The sequence below is a fragment of the Lichenostomus cassidix genome, chromosome 5 (assembly GCF_008360975.1).
Source record: "Lichenostomus cassidix isolate B80296 chromosome 5, HeHo_3.0, whole genome shotgun sequence".
Lineage (NCBI taxonomy): Eukaryota > Metazoa > Chordata > Aves > Passeriformes > Meliphagidae > Lichenostomus > Lichenostomus cassidix.
In genome coordinates, this window is record NC_139486.1 from 15,407,254 (window position 1) to 15,427,853 (window position 20,600).

General features: G+C 48.5%; 1 protein-coding gene across 2 annotated transcripts; it reads right to left on the reverse strand.

Moving 5' to 3' along the window:
* Window positions 1–915: 915 nt before the first annotated feature.
* Window positions 916–14,533, reverse strand: CHGA (chromogranin A). Of its 2 annotated transcripts, XM_085061517.1 has the most exons (8): window positions 14,312–14,532; window positions 13,786–13,832; window positions 9,835–9,928; window positions 9,379–9,447; window positions 7,126–7,224; window positions 4,989–5,492; window positions 4,052–4,527; window positions 916–1,440 (listed from the first exon to the last, which is right to left on the reverse strand). In XM_085061517.1, exons 1-8 carry the CDS (start codon window positions 14,355–14,357, stop codon window positions 1,357–1,359), a joined length of 1,419 nt encoding a protein of 472 aa, XP_084917643.1. In that variant the 5' UTR covers window positions 14,358–14,532; the 3' UTR covers window positions 916–1,356. The 2 variants fall into 2 exon arrangements, with proteins under 2 accessions (XP_084917643.1, XP_084917644.1); XM_085061518.1 differs by lacking the exon at window positions 7,126–7,224 and having other exon boundaries at window positions 14,312–14,533.
* Between the last annotated feature and the right edge of the window lie 6,067 nt (window positions 14,534–20,600).

Sequence of the window (20,600 nt, forward strand, 5' to 3'; positions counted from 1 at the left end):
CTCTGGGCACCCCGCGCCTCCTGTGCCAGGGGACCCCACACACCCACCCCATTGTGCAATGCACTCCAGAGGCCAACAGCGTTGAGATTTTTAGAATAAAGTAGTAAGTTGAGTTCAAAGCTTGGCAGCTGTTCCCTGAGCTTCTCAGCTGTTCTGTGGGCTGCAGGTGATGGGAGAGAACAGAGCTTCAGACTAGGAGGTCTGGAATACAGCCCTGGCAGTGGATGGATTTTTCCCTCTCCTGCCAATGCACACAGAACATCTAAAATATGATCAGTGCACAGTCTTTTGGGGCCAGCTGCCCCAGCCCAGGCACCACCCAGTCCTCCAGCTGCCTTGTGGTCTGAAGCCCAAAGGATGGAAAGGTTCTGCATGTAAGCACAGTGCCATCTGGCCACCATGGCTACTGTGAGCCAGAGCACAGGGTGGGCATGGCCCGGGAGGGGCATCCCCTCAGGATGGGCCTTCACCTCTGGCAGAGCACAGACCAGTAGCTGTCCTCCTGACTGACCTAATTTTCACCTCTCTTTTTTCTAATCTACTCCTGTGTTGTCCACATGGCTTGCCTTGGTCCAGCATTGCTCCAGTGTTTAAACTTCTAACTGTTTTCTCCCTGCTCATCGACGAGCCTCAGATGTGACCCTGGGCCGGGGCTGAGCCATACAGCACCAGCAGCCCCCGGGCAGGCAGGGAGAGCCCTGCAGTGCTTGGGACCACAGGGAATTGTCCTCCATGCAGGACCCCCGAGGGCAGCAGCGCTGGAGTGTGAGGAAGGAGCAAAGCACCATCACCGTGTGGATGCTCTGTGCAGAGGGGAGCACTGCATTCCCCTCCTCTCTGCACGACTGTACAGCCCTGCAGCACGCTGACGACCGAGACTGATGCTGCCGAAACAAAGGAAGGAACCCACTGCAGTTTTATTTTTCCTTAGATAAATTTTTATATAGAATATATTACAGTCAGAGTTCTCAGCTTTTAATCAAAAGATAACAAGTTATTGCAGTTTTTTTACCCAGTGAAACTACCGGTGAAAGAACTTTCTAGAAAGCTGTCTTGTCTTTTAAAAAAAAGAGGGAAAAAACCCCACCCAGACAGAAAATACACATGTAGGTTGCGCTTCTCAGCCATGGGTGCCCTGCGGGGCGTGTGGGCATCCGTGTGGCGAGGGGAGCGTGAGGTGAGGCAGCGATGGGCACAACACTATGGCGAGGGAGGCAGGCTGGGCGCTAGCGAGGGCGGGTGCTAGGCACGGTGCTTCTGCTCGGCTTAATTGCTCTTAGATCAGGAAATGAACACGCGGAGGGAGGGAGGAGGGCGGCGGCACTGCTTTCGCCTGCACGGGGAGGGCTGCGGCCCTCAGCCTCGCCTCAGCTCGTGCAGCTTGTGGGCAACGCGCTCCAGCTCGGCCTCGATGGCAGCCAGGCTCTCCAGCTCCTGGTCCTGCAACAAAAGCCCAGCACATGTGTCAGTGGCCACGAGTGGGCAGCCCTCGTCCCCCAGAGCTACAGAGAGCCTTGTCTGGGGCAGGACAAGGCTGTGTCCTAACCCCATCCCTTCAGCCTGCATTTGCCCCTCTGGACACACAACTGTGCACAGCACTGATTACTCCGGCCCTAATGTTTAATTACTGCAGCTGGTGATGGGGACAAGACATGCAGCTGGCACTCTTCCCCAGCCCCTTGCCGGGCAGGACAGCCCCCAACACGTCTGTGCCTGCAGAGCATGGGGCTGGAGGGAGATGGCTGCTGGGGAGCTGGGGCAGGCTTTGCCAGGAGCGCTGCATCCTGCCCTGAGGCAGGCCGGGATGGGCACTGGTGCCTGCCGCCTGCGGCAGTGCAGCATGTGCCCTGCTCACGCAGGGGACTGTGAGTTCCCTCTTCCCACCTTGCCCTGAGTCTTTGCTTGCACCTCCGCTAGCAGAAGATACTTTTGCTGTGAAAATTGTGGCTGAGGAAGCCATCAATACAAAGGCTCAAGCTGCCCATCACTTGGTGGTCTTTCTATACCGGCTGTTGTGTACTTATGCTGGCACCTGTAGCTACTTTGTTTAGTACAGGTACTCAGATGCCTGACTGCATAGCTTTACCTGAACTCAGGAGTTTGTCTGAACTCCAGCTGGCCCTGTCTCATTGCCAGCCCCAGCCCTGCCTGTCCCTCACAGCTGTGTGCACCTGGGCTCTCTGCAGACCAGGCACTCACCCAGCACAGCAGCAGCAGGCTCTGTGTGAGCAGACTTGGTCCTGTAGGGGTTAAAAGTGCTTTTCCCATCAGCAGAGCTGAGGTGACAGCCCCTCTCCTGTGTGGAGGGAGCAAAGCCTTGCTGCTGCCTTCAGCAGCTGCCAACTGCAGGTCGACACTGAGCCACTGCACTGCTGGTGTGAGAAAAGTAAAGGAAGTATGTAAAAATTAGTGGGTTTTTTTTCTGCCAGAGCTACTTTCCTGAACAGGGAAAAAAAGCTACCCTGCCCCTCCGCTGGGCCCTTGGCTGAGCCCCTGGGAAAGCTCTGGCTACAGTAGGGTGCCAGCAGCTCAGGGTGCCTGCAAGCACTCAGGATGCCCAAGCAGCTGTTCCATTCTGTTTGAAGTGGGTCAGGGAGCAGCTGGCTGAGGCTCATGTTGCTGGAGGAGAGCTTGGTCTGCAAATGGAGCTCCCAGAAAAGGAGAAAAGTAGGTTCTGGAAGCCTCTACAGCACCCAAAGAGAGCTTGGTCAGACCTAAACGATAGCCTGTGTGCTCTGGCTTGCTTCTGCCTGGCAGCACATGCTGAGCCCTGGAGAGTGGAGGGGACAGCACTCTCAGCCCATGTCTGTGCCCACACTGGCCTCACTGGCCAAACCACCCAACCCTGTGGCCCAAAAATGAGGAGAGGGGGACAGGACAGCAGCCAGAGCCTGTGCTTTCCCTCACTGCTGCATGCCTGGTCATCACACTTCCTTTCTGACTCCTAAAGGCCCTGATCTGGTTTAAAAAATCAACCAAACAAAAAAGTGCTGTTGCAGCTGTAAATGCAGCGGTTTTGCAGCCTCAGCAACCTCTTTTCCAATGCCCATTTGAAGACTGAGTCTGCCACCTTGAAGACAAAGTGCACCCCAGCGCCACTGGCAGGGGCAGATGGGGAGCAGCCTCCTTGGGGGAGAGATGTGGGATGTGAGCAGACAGTGGTGAGGAGGCAGATGGGGCAACCCACTCCACGGCATCCCTGCTTTGAGCTGAGCTGTTTGGCTTTGCTTTGAGCCAAGACAACCAGAGATGCTCTCTTAGGGGGGGATGCTGATGGGCAATCTTTGGCTGGTGGTTTGGTGTGTCACTGAGGCAAGAGAGCCAGCTGGCTTCAATCACCTACTGCCCCAGCTTGTTCCCAGGCACCTGATCAGGGCCTGTCCCAGGCCCACAAAGCCCAAGCCCAGCACCACTGCCCAGCTCCCTGCACTGTCCCACTGTCACTCCTGTGCCTGGAGCTGGGCCTCAGCACAAAAGTGAACCCACCAGTAGTTCCTGGCTGCTGGGGGTATGCTGAGCTACTACTTACAAAGTGTCAGGGAAGGATATCTCTTTGAAAGTCTGGCTCAGATGTATTCCTGTATCAGCCAACCATTTCCACTCTAATGCCCCAGGTCTCTCACCACAGCTGCCCCCCTGAATTCACCTCTGTAGCAGGTCTGACATTACTCAGAAAAAAAGAAGAGACAGGGAAAGCATTCCTTTTGACTTGGAAGGGCTTTGGGACACAAGTACTACCTCCAGGCTCCAGTTATAACTCTGATCACTATGTCCAGCATAGGCCAGTGCAGAAGTCATGTCACTGGAGATACGACTCTGTGGGGCAGGGAGTACTTTTGCACTAGTCACTAAAACAAGGATAAAAACCAAAGGCAGAGCCAGCTGAAAATTTCAATAATACCTGAGGCTGAATGACTAGTAGTTCACTAAGCATCAACTTGATGCCATGGAGAACCACTGCTGGCTACGCTAATGCTAAGGTACAATCCACATCTTCAAGCATAGTTTGGATAACTGGGTGGGATTTATTCTTAAATCTATGTACACCAACCTCTGTTCTCCTGTTAGCACTGCCTTCCTCATCCTTCTTTTCTTCAGGCATGGGAGCAAGTGGAAAACCTCCTTCGCTGCTGTCCTCCTTTGAGTGACGCTTCCATGACCTTCTCACATCTTCCTCTGGACTACTGAAGGCATACTTGCGGGACCTAAATGTCTTTTTCATGGACCTGTCTGGGTCTTCCTCACTATCGTTTTCCTCCATGCGCTTCTTTGATGTCAGCTGCTTGGCCAGCTCATCCATTTTGTTCCACCTCTTGGTGTTTTCCCACTCCCTGGAGGACTCCTCCTCCATCTCATCACTTTTGGCATCCCTGGGCCGGAAGGTGTCCTCTTCTCCCTGCATCTCCTCGTCCTCCAGGCGATGCCTTCCTCCTCTCAGTGCCCGGGGTTGCTCTTCCTCCTCCTCCTCCTCCTCCTCCTCTTCAGAGCTCTGCACATCTTTTCCAAATCCCAGCTCATCATCGTTATCTGAAAGAGCATTAAACAAAGCAGTGAACACAACTGTTAACCTGGTTAAGATCCACCTTTGAGCTGAGCCTTTAGTGATGATGCAAGATGTATTCCCTGACTTACGCCTGGTTTCCCAAGATTCTGGAAATACCCACTCTCATGTTGCCATGTCAGTAATGGGGCTTGAAGGCAGCAGTCAAAAACCATGTAGGAAGTTCAGGGAACAGGAATTAGTTGCTCCCAGGAGCTATGAGAGCTGAGCAGCAGGCAGCAAGGCAGCTGTGGTGCCTATGTTACCTGCTGTGCACAGGACTGTGTGTCAGGTGTGTGTGGTGGGGTTTGGGTGGCTACTGGCAGGGGTGTTTCTGCAAACCCAGTAAGCACCCGCCTCAACTTTTTGGCACTGAAGCCTCTAATCCATCAGTGTCAGTGCTCTCAGCTCATGCCAGGAAGGTGTCAGTGCAGTCTGGGATACGTACTGTCATCTCCCTGCATCTCCTCAGCCTCCTCGTCCTCCTCAGCCAAATCAAGGGACCTCTCTGCTTCTGTAGGGTCCTCCTCTGCAGCATCATCTCCCTCATCCTCTCGCTCCACACGCTCTCCTGCTACCTCCTTGCTGTGCTCCTGGCCCTGCCTGGATGGCTCTTCTCCCTCATCCTCAAGCTCCAGGCTGTCCCTGGAGCCTCTGGGCTCCTCCTCTTCATCCCCTTGCTGTTGCTGCTCATCCTCACTGAAATTTTTGCCAATGTGGTTGTCCAAAACTTTGTTTTGATGAGTATCCTCTGTATCCCTGATGTCATTGCTCTCTGCTTCCTCTTGATCCTCTTTCTCAATAGGACTGGTATCCCGTGGCCTGGGCTCTCTCTCCTCCAGGCTGTTTTTTCCCTCCTCTCTTGAGTCTTCACTTTGCTGGGGTTTCTGTGCTGCCAGCTCAGCCAGGGACCCAGTGGGCTGCTCCTCTTCAGGGTGCTCCCCTGCTGCATCTACAGAGGGAGAAACAAGAAGAAACACCTCTGCTGAGAGCTTGCTTCACAACCAGCAAAGCCCAAGCATTTCTTAGGGAGCTTCAGCCCTGCTCAGCAATCTGCTTAACCAGCCCGTGGATCCTTTTGCAAGTCACTTCAGCATATGTTTGCATTCAAGCAAGGCAGTGCTCTCCCCAGTGCCTGCACTCCTGAAGAGACTCGCAAGGCTGAAGTTAAACATATGCTGAAGTGTTTTGCTGCAGCACAGTCCTTATCACCATCTCTTGAGATGCCAGCCACGAACTCACCCTGCATGAGACCAGACTGCATGTAAAATGAAATTATTTAGGAGTGTGATATGGCCCTTGCACAGCTCTCTCTGCTCTGAGTGCTGCACTCACATGACATCCTTATTTCTCCCACCAGGCTGAAAAGGCAGCCAGCTCTGTTCGCAGGGTGCTGGAGGGAGGAGGGGTGGCTCTGCTTCTGCAAAAGAGCTACTCAGCAAGAGCTTAATGTGGGCTGAGTATTTGCTCTTGCTCAAGGGAAACTGGCCTCTTTTAACATAATCAGTCAGAGAAACCACTTTGCAAAAAAAAAAAACAAGATGGAGGTTTAAAAGCCAGAGAGGTATGGAAAGGCAAGTACAGCCCCAAGGAGGATTTTGGAGTGCGCTGGAATGAGGGAATGCAGAGACCTGGTCACAGGGCTGGTGGCCATCAGTGACACCGTGCTGGTGTCACCAGACTGTCAGTGGGCCTGGATGGCCCATGTGCCATATTTCATCTTCACTTTGTCTTCCTCCATCTCCACACTGCCAGAGCAAGAGTTTCAGGTCTGCTCTGGCAGGAGGGAGATGCAGTGCCACCATCCTACCCATTGGATTTTGGCCGTGCCGGCTGCAGCAGCAGCCCCCAAGGATATCACTCCTTATTGTTCTAAGCAGCTTCATACTGGTGTCACAGCAGTGCTGTGCTCTGTGGTTCATCCACCTGCCCCAGAGCTGCTTGAGACCCTCTGTGAGAGTCCAGCTGCTGCTGGATAAAGAGTCATGTCACCCCACATTGGCATTGTGTCTTCCTGACAAGGAAAAGGGAAGGGGCCAACCCCTCCTTTCCACTAAACTGCCTGTCTGTAGTAAGGCCAGAGAAACATAGTGACAAGGGGAAATCCCACCTGAAGGTGGTCTTTCCAAGATGCAAGTGTTTTGTGTGGGTGTGTGCACTGTGTGTATCAAGTTCAATTTTCCCTTCAGAGACTCATTACTTAGTATCTTAAATGCCTGGGAACAAGGGTGGCAGGCACAAACCCAGATCACCCTTGCCTGTATCACTGAGTCTTTCAGTGCAGGTCTTCCCTGCCTGCGGCTCATTTTAAATGTTATAAGTGAGTGAAAGTGTCAGCAGTGAGGTGGAAAAGTCAGTATCTCTTTAGTAACTTGACCATCACCAGTTACTATAGCTCAGAAACTACATGTTGTTTGAGCTGGTAAGTAAGAGCAAAGCAAACACCAGGCTGCTTGTGTGTCAGCAGCAGCATCATCAAAGAAGATGCCTTAAAGAGAAGCAGATGGACATATCAAGGCTGTTAGAAAGAAGATCCTTGTTTACAGCACCCCCTGGATTTCCTGGGGGTGGAGGCTGACACTGACCTCTCTCCTTGTTCTTGTCATTCTGACTTTCAAGGACTTCGGAAAGTTCATCTTCAAAGCCGCTGTTTTTCTTCTGCTGCTGAGTTCTTTCATTGGCACCTGTGTCAGGTAACAAAAAGTAGGGAAAGACAACAGTCCCTCCTGTGTTTTAGAAGGTAGAGGTAGGAAAATAGTTCTGTGCCCTTTATATATTCTACAACTGAAAAAATCTGCCTGGGAGCTGAGAAGAGTGAGACTGGAGGATATGTGAATCAACTGCAGCAAAAAAACCACAATCAGAAACATCATCTGCAAGAAGGAAAATGGTCTCTAAATAGAGAAGCAGGGTTGCCAGGAAAACTAATATTGATGGAGATCTAGGGAATAAGAGATGTTGAACTGCAGCACAGTGAGGCCAACAAAAGACTTCATCACCAGAGTACTGAAGGATAAAAATTGCCTGCTGCCAGATTCTGCCTACACACCTCTGTTGAGGTGAGCACTGAGAGCTCCTGTGCCCTCCAGCCTGGCTGTGGGGCCCCTCTCCCCAGGGTTCTGGGAGGAAGAAGCAGCATTCATGCTCACTGCAGGGGTTGTCTGGGGCTCCAAGGGCCCACACCTTAGCCTCTGGGATTATGGAGCCTGTTTGACAAATATAACACCCTGGAGAGAGCTGTCTGAAGGCAGCATGAGCTGGAGGTCAGACTGCAGCTGTCCTGGCAACCAGCACTCGCCAGGCAGCCCCATCTCAATGGGATCTGCAAGCCAAACAAGCCCTGTCTGACCCAGCTCATGCCCTGCTTCTATGCCTTAATGCAAGGGCAAGAGCCAATGCTGCCAGTCCAGAACAGAATGGTGTGGGCTCTCCAGCCTGAGCAGAATCAGCTGCAGCCAGCACAGAGGACACCAAGATAAACACCTTTGTTTTTCCTTTGGTCTCCAAGACTGTTCCACCCCCAATCTCTGATCTGTAGATTAGATCTCATGTTACCTGGGACTAAGTGGTGTGATGGGCTCAGGCTAAGGAAAGAGTGCAGCAAGGTGCACCTCTATGAAATGAGTCCCTTTTCATGGATTCCATGCTGAGTGGCACAGTCTGTCTGATATCTGAGTGCTCCCCCTCAAATCCCTGGTATGCCTGGCCAGCTGCATCCCAGCATACCGAAGAGACCAAGGTTTCTTTCTTCTGGATCACCAGAGCATCCATGGAGTCCATCTGAGGCCACTGACCAGTTGGCCCCTCCACCATTTGGAGGGGCCAAAGTACCTTGGCTTTGGGAGCTGCATGAGACTTTTTCCCAGTTCTGACTTCCTGAATTTTTCCTCTCCCTTCTCCCTGTTGCCTCTGTGGCTCTCTTGCTCTGAAAGCATTCTGGTGGCACTGCCTTCCAGCCATCTCTGGCAGACTTGTCACACAGCATCAGGGCACAAGGATGCCCTGGTCCCTGTCTCTCTGGTGATGTCCAGCTGCCCTCTGGGCTACCCCAGGGAGAAGGAGGAGGGAAGGCCAGGAGGTGCTCTTCCTGCAGCCAGGAGAGAGCCCTGTTGCAGCCTCACCCAGACAGAGGGATCTGGACTAGCTCTAAAGTAGCCTTGCCTGGGACCTGCATGCTAGCTCAGAGCAACTAGGCACCTGAGAATATCCCTTTTTCCCTTTAACACCCCTTGGCACAGCTCCACGGTCCTGCTTCTGCTCTCACATTGATCAGAGGTGAGCAGCCTGCACCTCTCCAAACCAAAGAAACTTGCATTTGAGTGAAGGAAGCCAGCCAAAAATACCCATTATCTCAAGAACATTTTCACTGGGGTCTTTCAGGTGTAAGTCTAACTCACTGCTCAGTGGGGCTTCTCTGCTGCCACACCTAGGTTAAGTGCTAGGCTCCAGCTGCACAAACAGTGGAGGTTTCCTTGCCTTTCATTCTAGTCTGGGAGCTGGTGATTATTTGTTGAATTAAGTTATAGTATTTCCTTTTACAGTTCTGCCACCTCAAAATGTCTAGACTCTGCAACACCACCAAGTTACACTGATAGCTATTGAAACCATCAGATACATATTGGAGTTATTATAAGCAAAACTCCTGTCCCCGCTCACACAATTCTGCTGGAAATCTTGGAACTACCTTTCCTAGAGCATATTTATGTGATCTCAAATTAATATAAAATAAAAAAACAAACCCAAAACCAAACAAGCAATAAAACTCTACAAGGGACTATGACAGAAGAAAACAATCTTCCTTATGGTTACATTCCCCCAGAAAAATACTGGCACTGTACCTTGAGCAGCAATTTCCTGAAGTTCCTTCAATAAGTTTTGGTGGCGAAGGATAGAAATAATTCGTTCATCTGCAATAGGGGAGACATAGTACAGAAAGTAGTCAAAGAAAACCTCCCCCAACCCCAGGAGATGAAAAAGAACCCCAAAAGCCACTCCTTCTTCATTTGCTCTTTTCTTTACCTTGGCCTGATTTGCTCTCACATCTCTTAACCATGTGATTAAAAAAAAGACAGAGAGGTCCTATGAAAACCAGGTGGTTTGATGTCACCCAACACCCCCGTGGCCACAGCACCAGCATGAGGCATGGCCTCAGACAGGCAGGAAAAGGAAGGTGAGCATGTCCAGGACCTCTTGACAGAGGTCAAGAAGCCAGGGCTCAGCTGATCAGGGCAGGACCAGCCCCTCCTTGCCAGATTTGCTTTGGCTGATACCCAGCATTAAGTCTGAGGCCGTACCTCCTCGGAGTGTTTCTAGGCATTCCTCACTGATTGGCAGGGGGTTTGGCTTAGATAAAGTATCAGAGATGACCTCTACAATGCACTTCATCACCTAGAAAGAGACAAAAATACAAATTAAAGAACTGTTTTTATGTCTTTTGTTCCTACTTGTTACCAAGGCTAAAATACAGCAGATGATGGCACAGGTCTTCTTGCTTTCCTGGTCAAGCCAGAACTGAATGTTCGGTACTTGTTTTCCCTAATGCAGGAACAGAAGATACCTTTGACAACTGAGAAGTGAGCAAATTACACGTGACAATGGAAAGAGCTTTTTCCAAATGACACACAGTTCAGCTGAGGATTGCACAGCTTCAGACCATCCCAGAGTCTGGGCACATCTGGAGAGTAAAGGGTCTCTGGATATATACATAAAAAATTCAAAATTATCCTCTTTTAAGTGAATATATTTCAACCTGCACCTCATAAAAGGCGTCAGTGGGAGGTTGCAGAGAGCAGCAAGTGGTCATAGCTGTTGAGTAGATGACCTTGAAATCTTAAAAACTCTACAAACCCTGGGAAAGACACCATAGTTAGATTGAAGCCAGGCGTGGAGGGTGAGGTGAGGCAAATTACTTTCAAACACGGATGAGAAATACTGCTCTCAAACCGTAGAAAGGACAAAACGCTCTGGAGTAGTGTTTGACCTTGTGCTTTGAGGGTTCAAACCATCTGTTATAGACTGGAAGAGCTCTACATGATGGCAGGTCATCTCAAAGCAAAGTTCTGACACAGCTTCTCAGACCAGATGAGCTCTGGGCCTACGCTTTCTAGCAGCTCTTTTCTTTAGTGTAAAACCAGGAGCATTATTTATCTAATTTGTCACCTGCACTGAGGTTGCAGGTCTAACCCTTCACCCAAGCAACTGCAGCACCAGTGATCCTACAGGGATCCCAGTGCTATGTGTGTGGTAGGAGAATAAAAGCCACAGGTGTAGAGGCAAGGTGTCACCTCTGGCAGGTGTGAAAACATCCTTGCCGCCCCAAGACACACCACTGGGAGCCCTAGGGTGTGGTCATGGTAGACCCAAATGGCATTCACTACAGTCTGGTGCTGATTAGTAGTGTAGGAACCAGGCTGCTTCATTCAAAAGGATGATTATTTATAAAGCATCCCAGGAAGAATGCAGGGCTCACAGTTGCCTGTGGGAAAAAAAAGAGAGGCTAAATTGAAAAAAGAATACAAGTAAGCCTTGGAGGCAACAAATTCACTGACTGAACCTCTTTCTCCTGATGATTTCAGCAGGCAGCCCTGAGAGCCCTGACCTCCCTCACAATGTACCATTCTCAGGAGAGCAGAGCACTGTGGCTGCAGTAGAAATTAAACACAAGTCAGCAGTTCCCAGTCATCCACAATGCTGTTCATTCAAGCAATTGGATATATTCATTGGACAGCTGGAATGGCAAAATTTCACCCTGTTTAAGGAGAGAACTCTGCTTTAGCAGATCACAGCCATAAAATGCTAAACTCCTCTACTCCTTACACAGTTGGAGGGAATTGCCTGATGGATTAAAAACATTACAGGAAAGATATGAAAAAAAAAAAGCAGGGGAATTTCCCCGGTATCCTTCTCCTATATGACAGGCAGTCCATTAATACTGATTTTAGATTACTTTAAGTCACTCTGTCTTCAAATAGAAAAGAAAAACAGATTCTGATGTTTCCCTCTCGTATTTCCTAACCTCTGGACCTACTTATTGCAGCAGTATTTGATGCAGCTTCAGAAGTAAAGACTTTCTCAGCATGAGAAGTAAGAATCTGGTTCAATGAAATATTCTATTGAAGCTTTTTCAAGACTTCTAAGCTGATCTAAGGTCTTTGTCTGAGCACAAAGAAACACATCAGTCATGACAGAAATACATTCAACTCTGTGGAGGAACTTTGTAAGGTAATGAAATGAAGAGTGCAATCATCCCACAACACTCTCCTTGTCTTTTTGTAAGACGATGTCTTGCAGAGTGAGGCTTCACAAGGTCATGAAATAACAGCCTGCATCAGGAAATGGAGGAGATCCTTTCCAAATTAATGTAATTAATCCAGTGCAGAAACTCAGACTGGAATTTTGCCATAGCTATCATCTAACCATGAGCATGTAACTAGATCCTTAAGGGCAGCCCACAATGTCCTTAGACAGAAACCTTTAAAGGATCGTGCCCTTACAAGGACAGACTTCTCCATATTTGAGCTTGGCTATGCTTAGGCCATTCTAAAAATTGTGGCTGTAAGTGGGAAATACCATCCTTCAAGCACAAGAGGAGGCAAACACCAGAGACATTGCAAATGCTTTGGTCTTGCTCAGCTCCCAGTGGAAAGCCCTTGGTATAAGAAAAGTCTGATGAGCTGTCCAGGAAAGGCCTGCAGATGCTGACTACCCATTACACAGCCACAAATTCTGGTGGCACAGAGCATGGTGTGTGGGAAGAGTTGCAGTGCTCATTGCTGTATTCATGTGATGATATCCCTGTCCTGATCTGTTCCATAAGACCGGGACTTCCTTCCCTTAATTGCTGTGTCTCAGAGGATGGTGAAGGCAGGAAAGCCTTAATGGCTTCTTCCAGTTGCAGCAAATTTGAAAGAAAGCTGATTTTGCTCTCAGCTAGAGCTCACGTCTGTGTAATACCCAGTGAAGAAGGGCAGTCTTGGGAAAGAATCCTTCCTTGGTGGAAGCATTTCCATGGAGTTGTACCAAGTGCCACAGAAGTGCCATTTTTTACACATAAAACATATTGGGGAATAGACCTCACAAGGAAAATCACGTAATTAATGGACTGTCCCATCAGATGCCCACTCTGGCTTGGGCAGATGAAGGCCCATCCCGAGTCCCCTTCCTCAGCAGCACACAGCCTGAGGAAGGCACCCAGTGTCTCACAGCTCGTGGCTCAGCCCCAGCAAGGGCTAAGCAGGCTAAAAGTCTTAAAGCAACTGCTCTCCAGGCCCGGGCACGTCTCACAGGAAGCAGGGAGGCGTTGCTCATGGCACACGTCCTGTAAGGAACCTGCAGTGGAGCCCACAGCTGAGACTGGCATCAGTGTGCCCTCCCCTGCTGCTGCCCGGGGAAAAACATTATGCGGCTAGATTTCATAACACGAAACGGTTCGAGAAGTAGAAAGGAAAAAGGCTGGAGTTTCCTTTATGGACATGAATTTCCAAAGAAATTTTAATTTGGGCAGCCAAGAGATCAGCTCATCTGAAAGATGGGGAAGGGGGTGGTCAGGGAGTGGTGTCTGACACAGATAAACACAAGCAAACCCACCTATCCAAGCATTTAGGTGCCAAAAGGCAGTTGAGAGCACACACATTTGAGAGCAGCAGCTATAAATGTCAGAGGGTGTGACACAGATATGTGCACGGAAGCCTGTAAAGGAGGGCTGGAGAGGTCAGCCAAGTCCTGCACTGCTCATAGCCATCCAGACAGGCTGAGCAGGAGCTGAGGATGGATTAGCAAGCTGAGAGTAACAGTTGCCTACTTTTCCAGAGCATGCATGTTTAACTAACACACCACACACATACAAACTCAGATATATACACCTCCAAACACACACAGTTCCTGAATCATATCTCCCCCCACTCTCCCTTGAGTCACCTCCTGTTGGGAGCTTTGAAAAGCTGAAAGTAGGAGGACTAGGGAGAGTTATACCCAGCCTCCATCTCCATTCTAAACAAGCTTGCCTGATCCCTCTGTCACATCCTGAGGGACTTCCTTGGGTGCCAGAAGTAGATGCACAAAGGGTAAATCCTGTCAGGAAGGGAGTAGAGATGGATCCTGCTGTAGGGATCTCCTGCAAATGCCTGGCACTTTCTACATGGAATTTCAGCGTGAGTGGCCCAAGCCAAACCACCTCGGTGGAGGTGAAACATGAAAAGTGATTCCTTTCTCTTCATTTGACCCTTCCACTACCAGCTCATCCTTACCTTAGTGTCGCCTTTATTCATGTCATTTGTCACAGGAAGGGAGACGGCTGTAGGGTAAGGAGAGGGGGGGAAAAAAGAGAGCTTGTTATTTATCTAATCTGGAAGACAAGCAGAGAAACACTGTTCTAAAATGGGAGTGGAGAAAAGGGGCAACTCTCTCTGATGGAAGTGGTCCCTGCGTGCAGCAGCTGGACGTGTGCACTTCTCGGGAAGGGAAGGGAAGGGAAGGGAAGGGAAGGGAAGGGAAGGGAAGGGAAGGGAAGGGAAGGGAAGGGAAGGGAAGGGAAGGGAAGGGAAGGGAAGGGAAGGGAAGGGAAGGGAAGGGAAGGGACGGGAAGGTGGCCGGGCTGGCAGGGCCCGCGCGGTGCTCGGCAGTGACCTTGCGGCGGCTGCTGTCCGCGGTGCTGAAGGGGCCGGGCCGCCCTGCCCGCGGTGCTGGAGGCGCGGGAGGAGCGGGACCGGGGCTGCTGGGGGTCCCGGGGGTCCCGGGAGCGGGAGGACACGGACCCATCCCAGCCCTACTTACCCGGCACGGCCAGGAGCAGGACGGCGAGCAGTTCTGGGCGGCTCATGGTGCTGGCGGGATGGAGGGAGGGAGAAAGGGGCAGAAGGAGAGACTGTCGTGGCGTGAGGGCTCCAGGCGAGGTGCCGGGGGGAGACCAGCACTGATCGTGTGTATCTACGCCAGTGCCCTGGCTGAAGATCCCAGATGGGGCACTGCAGCAAGCGGCTCATTTATATATCTCAGCCCTCGGAAATGGCGTCAGGAGGAAGCCACCTCCTCCTCTGCCCCCTCCCCTCGCACACGGGCTTCCCATCGGGCTCCATCGCTCGGCGGGTCGGAGGAGCGGCATCTCCCCGGCTGTCCATACAGAGAGGTCAGGCTCTCCTGGCTCCATGTTCTCACGCTCTGCAGGCACAGGAAGGTTGTGAGGTGTGTACCACTCTCTCAGCACCTCATCCGACACTGGCAGTCTGCAGCACCTCTCTGCTGTTCTCTCTCTGGATGTACCTGTAGCCGAACGTGAGGCACCTCGTGTGTCCCAGCCAGCACTGCCGCCTGGAGATGGTTTTTCCTCTCGGCCCCCCCTTGTCTTTCACTGACCACGGAAGTTTAGAACACGTGCTGAAATTTTTAGGTGCCTTTTAAGGACCTCCACGGAGGATGGGTGTGCCTGAAAGCCTGGTCGAGGGCCAGGGAGCTGGTTACCATGGAAAGGGCTTGCCAATGGACATGGTTAAGTCCCAGTTGTTCTATGAAAGGTTTGTTAGCAGGATATTATTTGGGGTAAAGATCAAAGGCTGGTGCATTCTCTGTCCATCTACGACTCTACAAGCAAATTTTAATAGGTTGCTACCCTTTGTTCAATGTTTTATAACAATCTTTAGCAATACTCTACACTCCAAAGTTGAAGTAACCAAGATTACCTGGCTGCTAGTTTGCATTGACAAAGGAGAGAGAGGAAACAACAAATTGTGTCATTCTCTTAGCCACAGGCATTTCCATGCTTTTAAAAAATGGCTGTCTGTTCTTTGGATGGAGCATCTCTCAGGTCAGCCAGCTGGATTCTTTTGTTAAAGTGACTCCAATGCTTCTTTAGGACAATGCTTCTGTAAGAATAGCAGCTCTGCTGCCCTGTTATATCCTTCAAGCAATTTCAGTGGTCACAAAAGGCAAGGACTTAGACTAGAAAACAAAATTCAGAAAAACGCACCGTCTCTCTTCCTCACCCTGCCTTACTCTGTTCACTGGGGAGTCCTGCACCCAAGGAATGAGGGAGAACCTAAGAGGTCATCACTTGTCATCTTGTCTTAAGATGACAAGAACTCTTCTATGAGACTAGGCAGTATAGATTGCACCACTGGTTTTCCCTTTCTCTTTCCAGGTGTACATGGAAATGTCTTCCCAAATGTTCTCTAATGTCTATCTGATTTAAATGCATGCTTCAAAAGGCACATTTGGATTGTAAAAGGCCATTCATACAAAATCAAAGCTCCCCTTGTCTGTTGCATTTTCTCATTAAAGGCAGAGAAAAGATGGAAATAAATTGATCCTCTGAACAGCACTTTGTGGATGGCATTGATTTATAGTTAAATGTTCATAAATCTATGAAATGAGCACCCGTGACAGCTGTTGTCCCATGAGGAACCTGCATCCTCCAGGAACAAGAGATATCCCTTCTTTTTGGTTGTTGTGTTGTTGTGTTTTGGTTTTTTATGTTTTCTTTCAGGCTGTGTGTGTGTGTTGTTGAATTATTTACTGGGGAGGAGGGATGTGGGCCATATACAATGGCCTTTCCCTCATTCAGGACACACCAGAGCATTTAAGTCTCTGAGTCCAAAATACTGAGCATTATTAAGCCTGTTAATTCCTATGTATTCCTAAGTGAGTAACAGATTGATCTCCTTATCAGGCTATGTTTTCCTAGTCAATATTTACTTGTCCTCACATATAAATGCCCATCTTATTAGGGCAATAAATTATCTCAGTTCTAATCCAGTTTCTTACGTGAAGCCCTTTTCTTCCCTGGGGCATCTTTTTGAGAAATTTAACAGGATATGTAGTGCCCATAACTACTTTTTCTTCCTCGCTTTCTCAAGCTGTGGTCTTGCATCAATTAAGTTCATTGCAAAGGGGAAAATAAATGTTTTCCAGGTATGGCATGCATTCTCCCACTGTAATATTGTGGATGATGAATTTTTCTATTTCTTGCCCCAGAAAAATGGATATGAAACAGCTAATCCAGCAATCCAGCAATCAGTATTTCTGCTATTGGAATTTGTCTCATTAGGCACAGCTATATTAGAAACTGTCACGGCAAAGCATATCAGAGAAAGATTTATGTCAAAAGAGCAAACATGATCAAATAAAAAAGTGGAAGGTATTCTGCCACTCAGAGAAAGGCATTGCCAGAAGTGGACTCCAAGGGAAGAGGAGGTTTGTGAACCTCTAAAGTAGTTTGTGTTTTAGTATATGGAAAACAGGAGTACATCTTTAGTGGGTGGCAGAGTAATGAAGATGGACATTTCTGACCACTTCCAGCCTTGCAAAAAAAAGCTGTTGATGTCTATGGAGAAGAATTCCATTTTTCCTTATAGCTGCACAATTTCTCATGCATGACATGTGGTGGGACTGTGGAGAGCCATATACCATTACCTGTCTGCAGTCGCTAACATAATGTGCAGATGGACAAAGAGATGTTTGCCTTCCCAGCCTGCAGGTGATTTGAGAAGATGGCAATGTCTGGATGGATGGAACAGACACCCAGCACTGTTGCATTATCCATGCTCTGAGCTGAGGAAAAAAGAAGGTCAGCCTAAAAGCCAGATCTTTCTATGCATAGGGTAATTTGTTTGAGAGATTATGTGGCTTAAGTGCTATTCTCAAGAGTAAATTTTTTTTTTTTACTTTATTTCAGAATTCAGGAAATAAAACCAAAGGATCTTATGTTTGTCTGTGAGTTACTTTGAGAGCTTTGTTCCCTTAATATCTTGGCAGAAACTGGGTTAAAAATTCGCTCCTTTTCTGTGCTTGGAAACACTGACACCGCATTTCAGACTGCTGTGATTTTACATATCTGGGTACTGAGGCACATAAAGAGGAAAAGTGTCATTTTCATGAAGCTATCAAAAAGGTTTGAAGCCAAGGCACAGCTATTACCACACTAACCAAAAAGACCTCTAAGCAAAAAATAGGCAACAATTACCCTCTTGTATATGAAATCAATTGATAACTGTTTGACTGAAAAACTTGAATGTAAGCTCATTGTCAAATTACTAGCAAAGTCTATTAAACCCCCCACATCACACCTTTTCTTCTTTCCCACATTAGTCGATCACAGTTGCCTCTCAGTTCCCTCATAAAGGCCTTGCTTGTCTGTCTGTAAATAGAAATGAGCTTCAAAGCTCAGATTGCTGCTGTGAATACTCATCTGTGCTGCTCAAAGGCAGTCCTCTCTTCTTTTTCAGGTCAGAGGCAAAATGATGTTGACTTGCTTTGATTTTCTTAGTCTAGACTGTCCTTAAACCGACCTGAAATTAATTGATTTTCCTGTTGAAAGGTTTACTTACACCCCATAAAATGCCCATCCTTGTGCCCAAACCTGACAGTAGCTAGTTCTGCCTATCCGTTTTCACCCTTGCCTGGCACGCACAGCTCTCGCTGGGGCAGATGGAATATGTTCCCTGTTGGAAGAAAAGACTTCTCTGTAGTGATCACAGAATACCATCTGGGCACCCTTACAAATAGCTTGGATCTCAACATAATTTTTCTAAATGCTATTCAAACACCAATCTGGAAAATGTCATACCTCTCCAGTGTCATGGTCAGTTTACCTCGCAGTTACCTGGCAGTGGCTCCTGTGTGCCCCACTGAATCTGTAACAAAAGATATGGAGATGGAAGTTCTCCCTGAACAGTGATCTCAAACAACCTCCTCAGGAAATTACTGATTGTTCCTATGGCTGTGGTTCTATTTGACTTGTGACAGCAAAGGTTTTATGATGCTATGTATATAGTCAGTAAGATAAAACAATTCTGTAAGTTCTAGACTGGTCTTAAACAAGTTCATGAGAGCATAATTGATAATGTTTACTTAGCTCTGAAGCTAGAGACAAGCAGTCCTGTTTACTGACCTGCAGGCACTAATAGGGCTCATGAGAGTTAAGAAAAAAAAGAGTAACAAGGGTGACTGAGGACCAGCATTCCTGTTCTGGGGGGTCCATAAGCCCACCAGATGGCCTCTACTCCGCCAGCTGCTCACAGCCAGCACATGGATCCTCAGTCTGCATCAGCATCAACCCAGATTCTGAACATCAAGTCACTGCCCGGTATATTTTGTAGAGATCACTTTTATTCTTCTTCCTTTGTATACCCAAGCTGTCTGCCCATTCCTGGCCAGTTGGTCAGTGCAAACCAGGTGAGCCACAGGTCTACATGAGTCTCCTGTAGAGGTCTGTCCATAAGGCCAGAGTTCAAATGTTGTGAGCGTGGTAAGGGTCTTTTTTGAGATGTAAGTTAGATGCACTTGTGCTAACTTTTCCAGTTCATGGAGATGAAATGACAAAATTCCCAATTAAAAAGGAATTGTAATTATAACCTATATCTTTTCCCCCTAACAGCAAGGTTTAGCGTCATGACACACATAAACAATTTCCTTTCTGGATGCTTTCTTTGATCTCTCTTTGCTCACATTGAAAACAATGTGCTAAAAGAGAGGAAAAGACAACTGAACACAGCCTGTTTCCCTGCCACTCTTGCAGAAGGATGAAGGAAAGGTGTGAGGATTCATGCACATACTCTGCCTCAAAAGACATCTCTGTCCCCAAAAGCCAGACTTAAGGACTTTCAGGGCACTTCTGTCCCCACAAGATTATTATTCTTCAAACAGTGGCAAATAGCACATCCCTGGAACCATCTACCTGGAGATATGGAGCACAGGAACACAGCAGTTGCTATTTTGGGTTGGAGCAGGGAGCTGGAGACCCTGGGCTCTCCTGCAGAGGCAGGGACAAGGGCTGGGGTGAGACTAGGGCCTCTTCCTGGCTGTGTGCCAGGCTGAATCCCACTTCCAGGCCTCCCAAAACTGGGCACTGGCCCTGATGTTTACCTTACAGTGCTCCACAATGTTTTAGTTATAATTATAAGTAGCTAGTTTGATTGTCCCTCTGAGAGTCTCTCCTCAAATTTGGTACCTTCCTCAGCCTTATAGTATTAAATGCCACAGATTGCTTAAACACAGCAAAAATATCTCTTCTGTTATTTTTAAATTACCTCTTACTCTGATTCTAAAAGCTGGGAAAGACAAAAACTCTTTCTCTTCCCTAGTCCAGTAAGGCTTTCATGGATATTTACATTTCTCTCTTACTCATGTCTTTTCCAAGAGAAACAATCTCAGTCATCTGGTTCTCATGAGGCTCCTTCAAACCTGGCTACTAGCCAGTGAGTCCCACAGGTTAATTACCTACAGCATATAATTACCTATAACATAATGCAAAGACATCCTGGGGTATCCTGTTCTCACTAGAGCATTCTCACTAGAATATTTTTAGTCTTTACTCAGTGACCCAGAAACTTTCTGGGGATACCTAAAAAACCCTGGTTTTCATTTTAGGAATGGCTGTACATAGATGTCTCAGGAGTCAGTATCCTTGAAGATCTGTTATTCCCTCACATGAAAGACATTTTGGAGAGGACAGGGAGGATTTCTGGAGGGTTTAGACATGCTCCAGCAGTATGTCAGTAGTAAAGAGCTGCCTCAGCCAGTATCAGGGAAATGACTCAGTCTGGATAAGGCAAAGACACAGATTCCTACTCTGACTTTGTCTGTCTCAGCTGGCACCTCGGTCTCTTCCCTCCATCCACTCACCCTGGTTTGGGTCAGGTTGTTCTCTGCAGAGTCTGAGCAGAGCTTTGGGCAGCCTGTGCAGTGCAGATGGCTCCTGCCTCAGATGTTCTGTTGATAAGGCAGTTTTCGAACATCAAATTGCATGTTAATGCTAGTTAATGAATGTTCTCTTTACAGGCACAGCAAGCCTTTTCCTTCTATACTAAGCAAAGAACAGGAGGAGGTAACCTTTCAGGTATTAAATTGCTTGAGAGCATCAGCACAGAGCAGCTTGAGGAACAGCCACAGAATCTTAAATTACTGTTACTGGGCTTTTTTTCAGCCTGCAGGAGCTCAGATTTCTTACCTGAGCAATGCTTTTTCTTCACAGGAGTGTAAGGTTTGTAGTGCCTGTCCTTGGGGAGCAGCCATTATCTTCTGCAGGGCAAGGGGACAGCAGCATGAGGCACCTTCAAATGCAGCTAAGTCT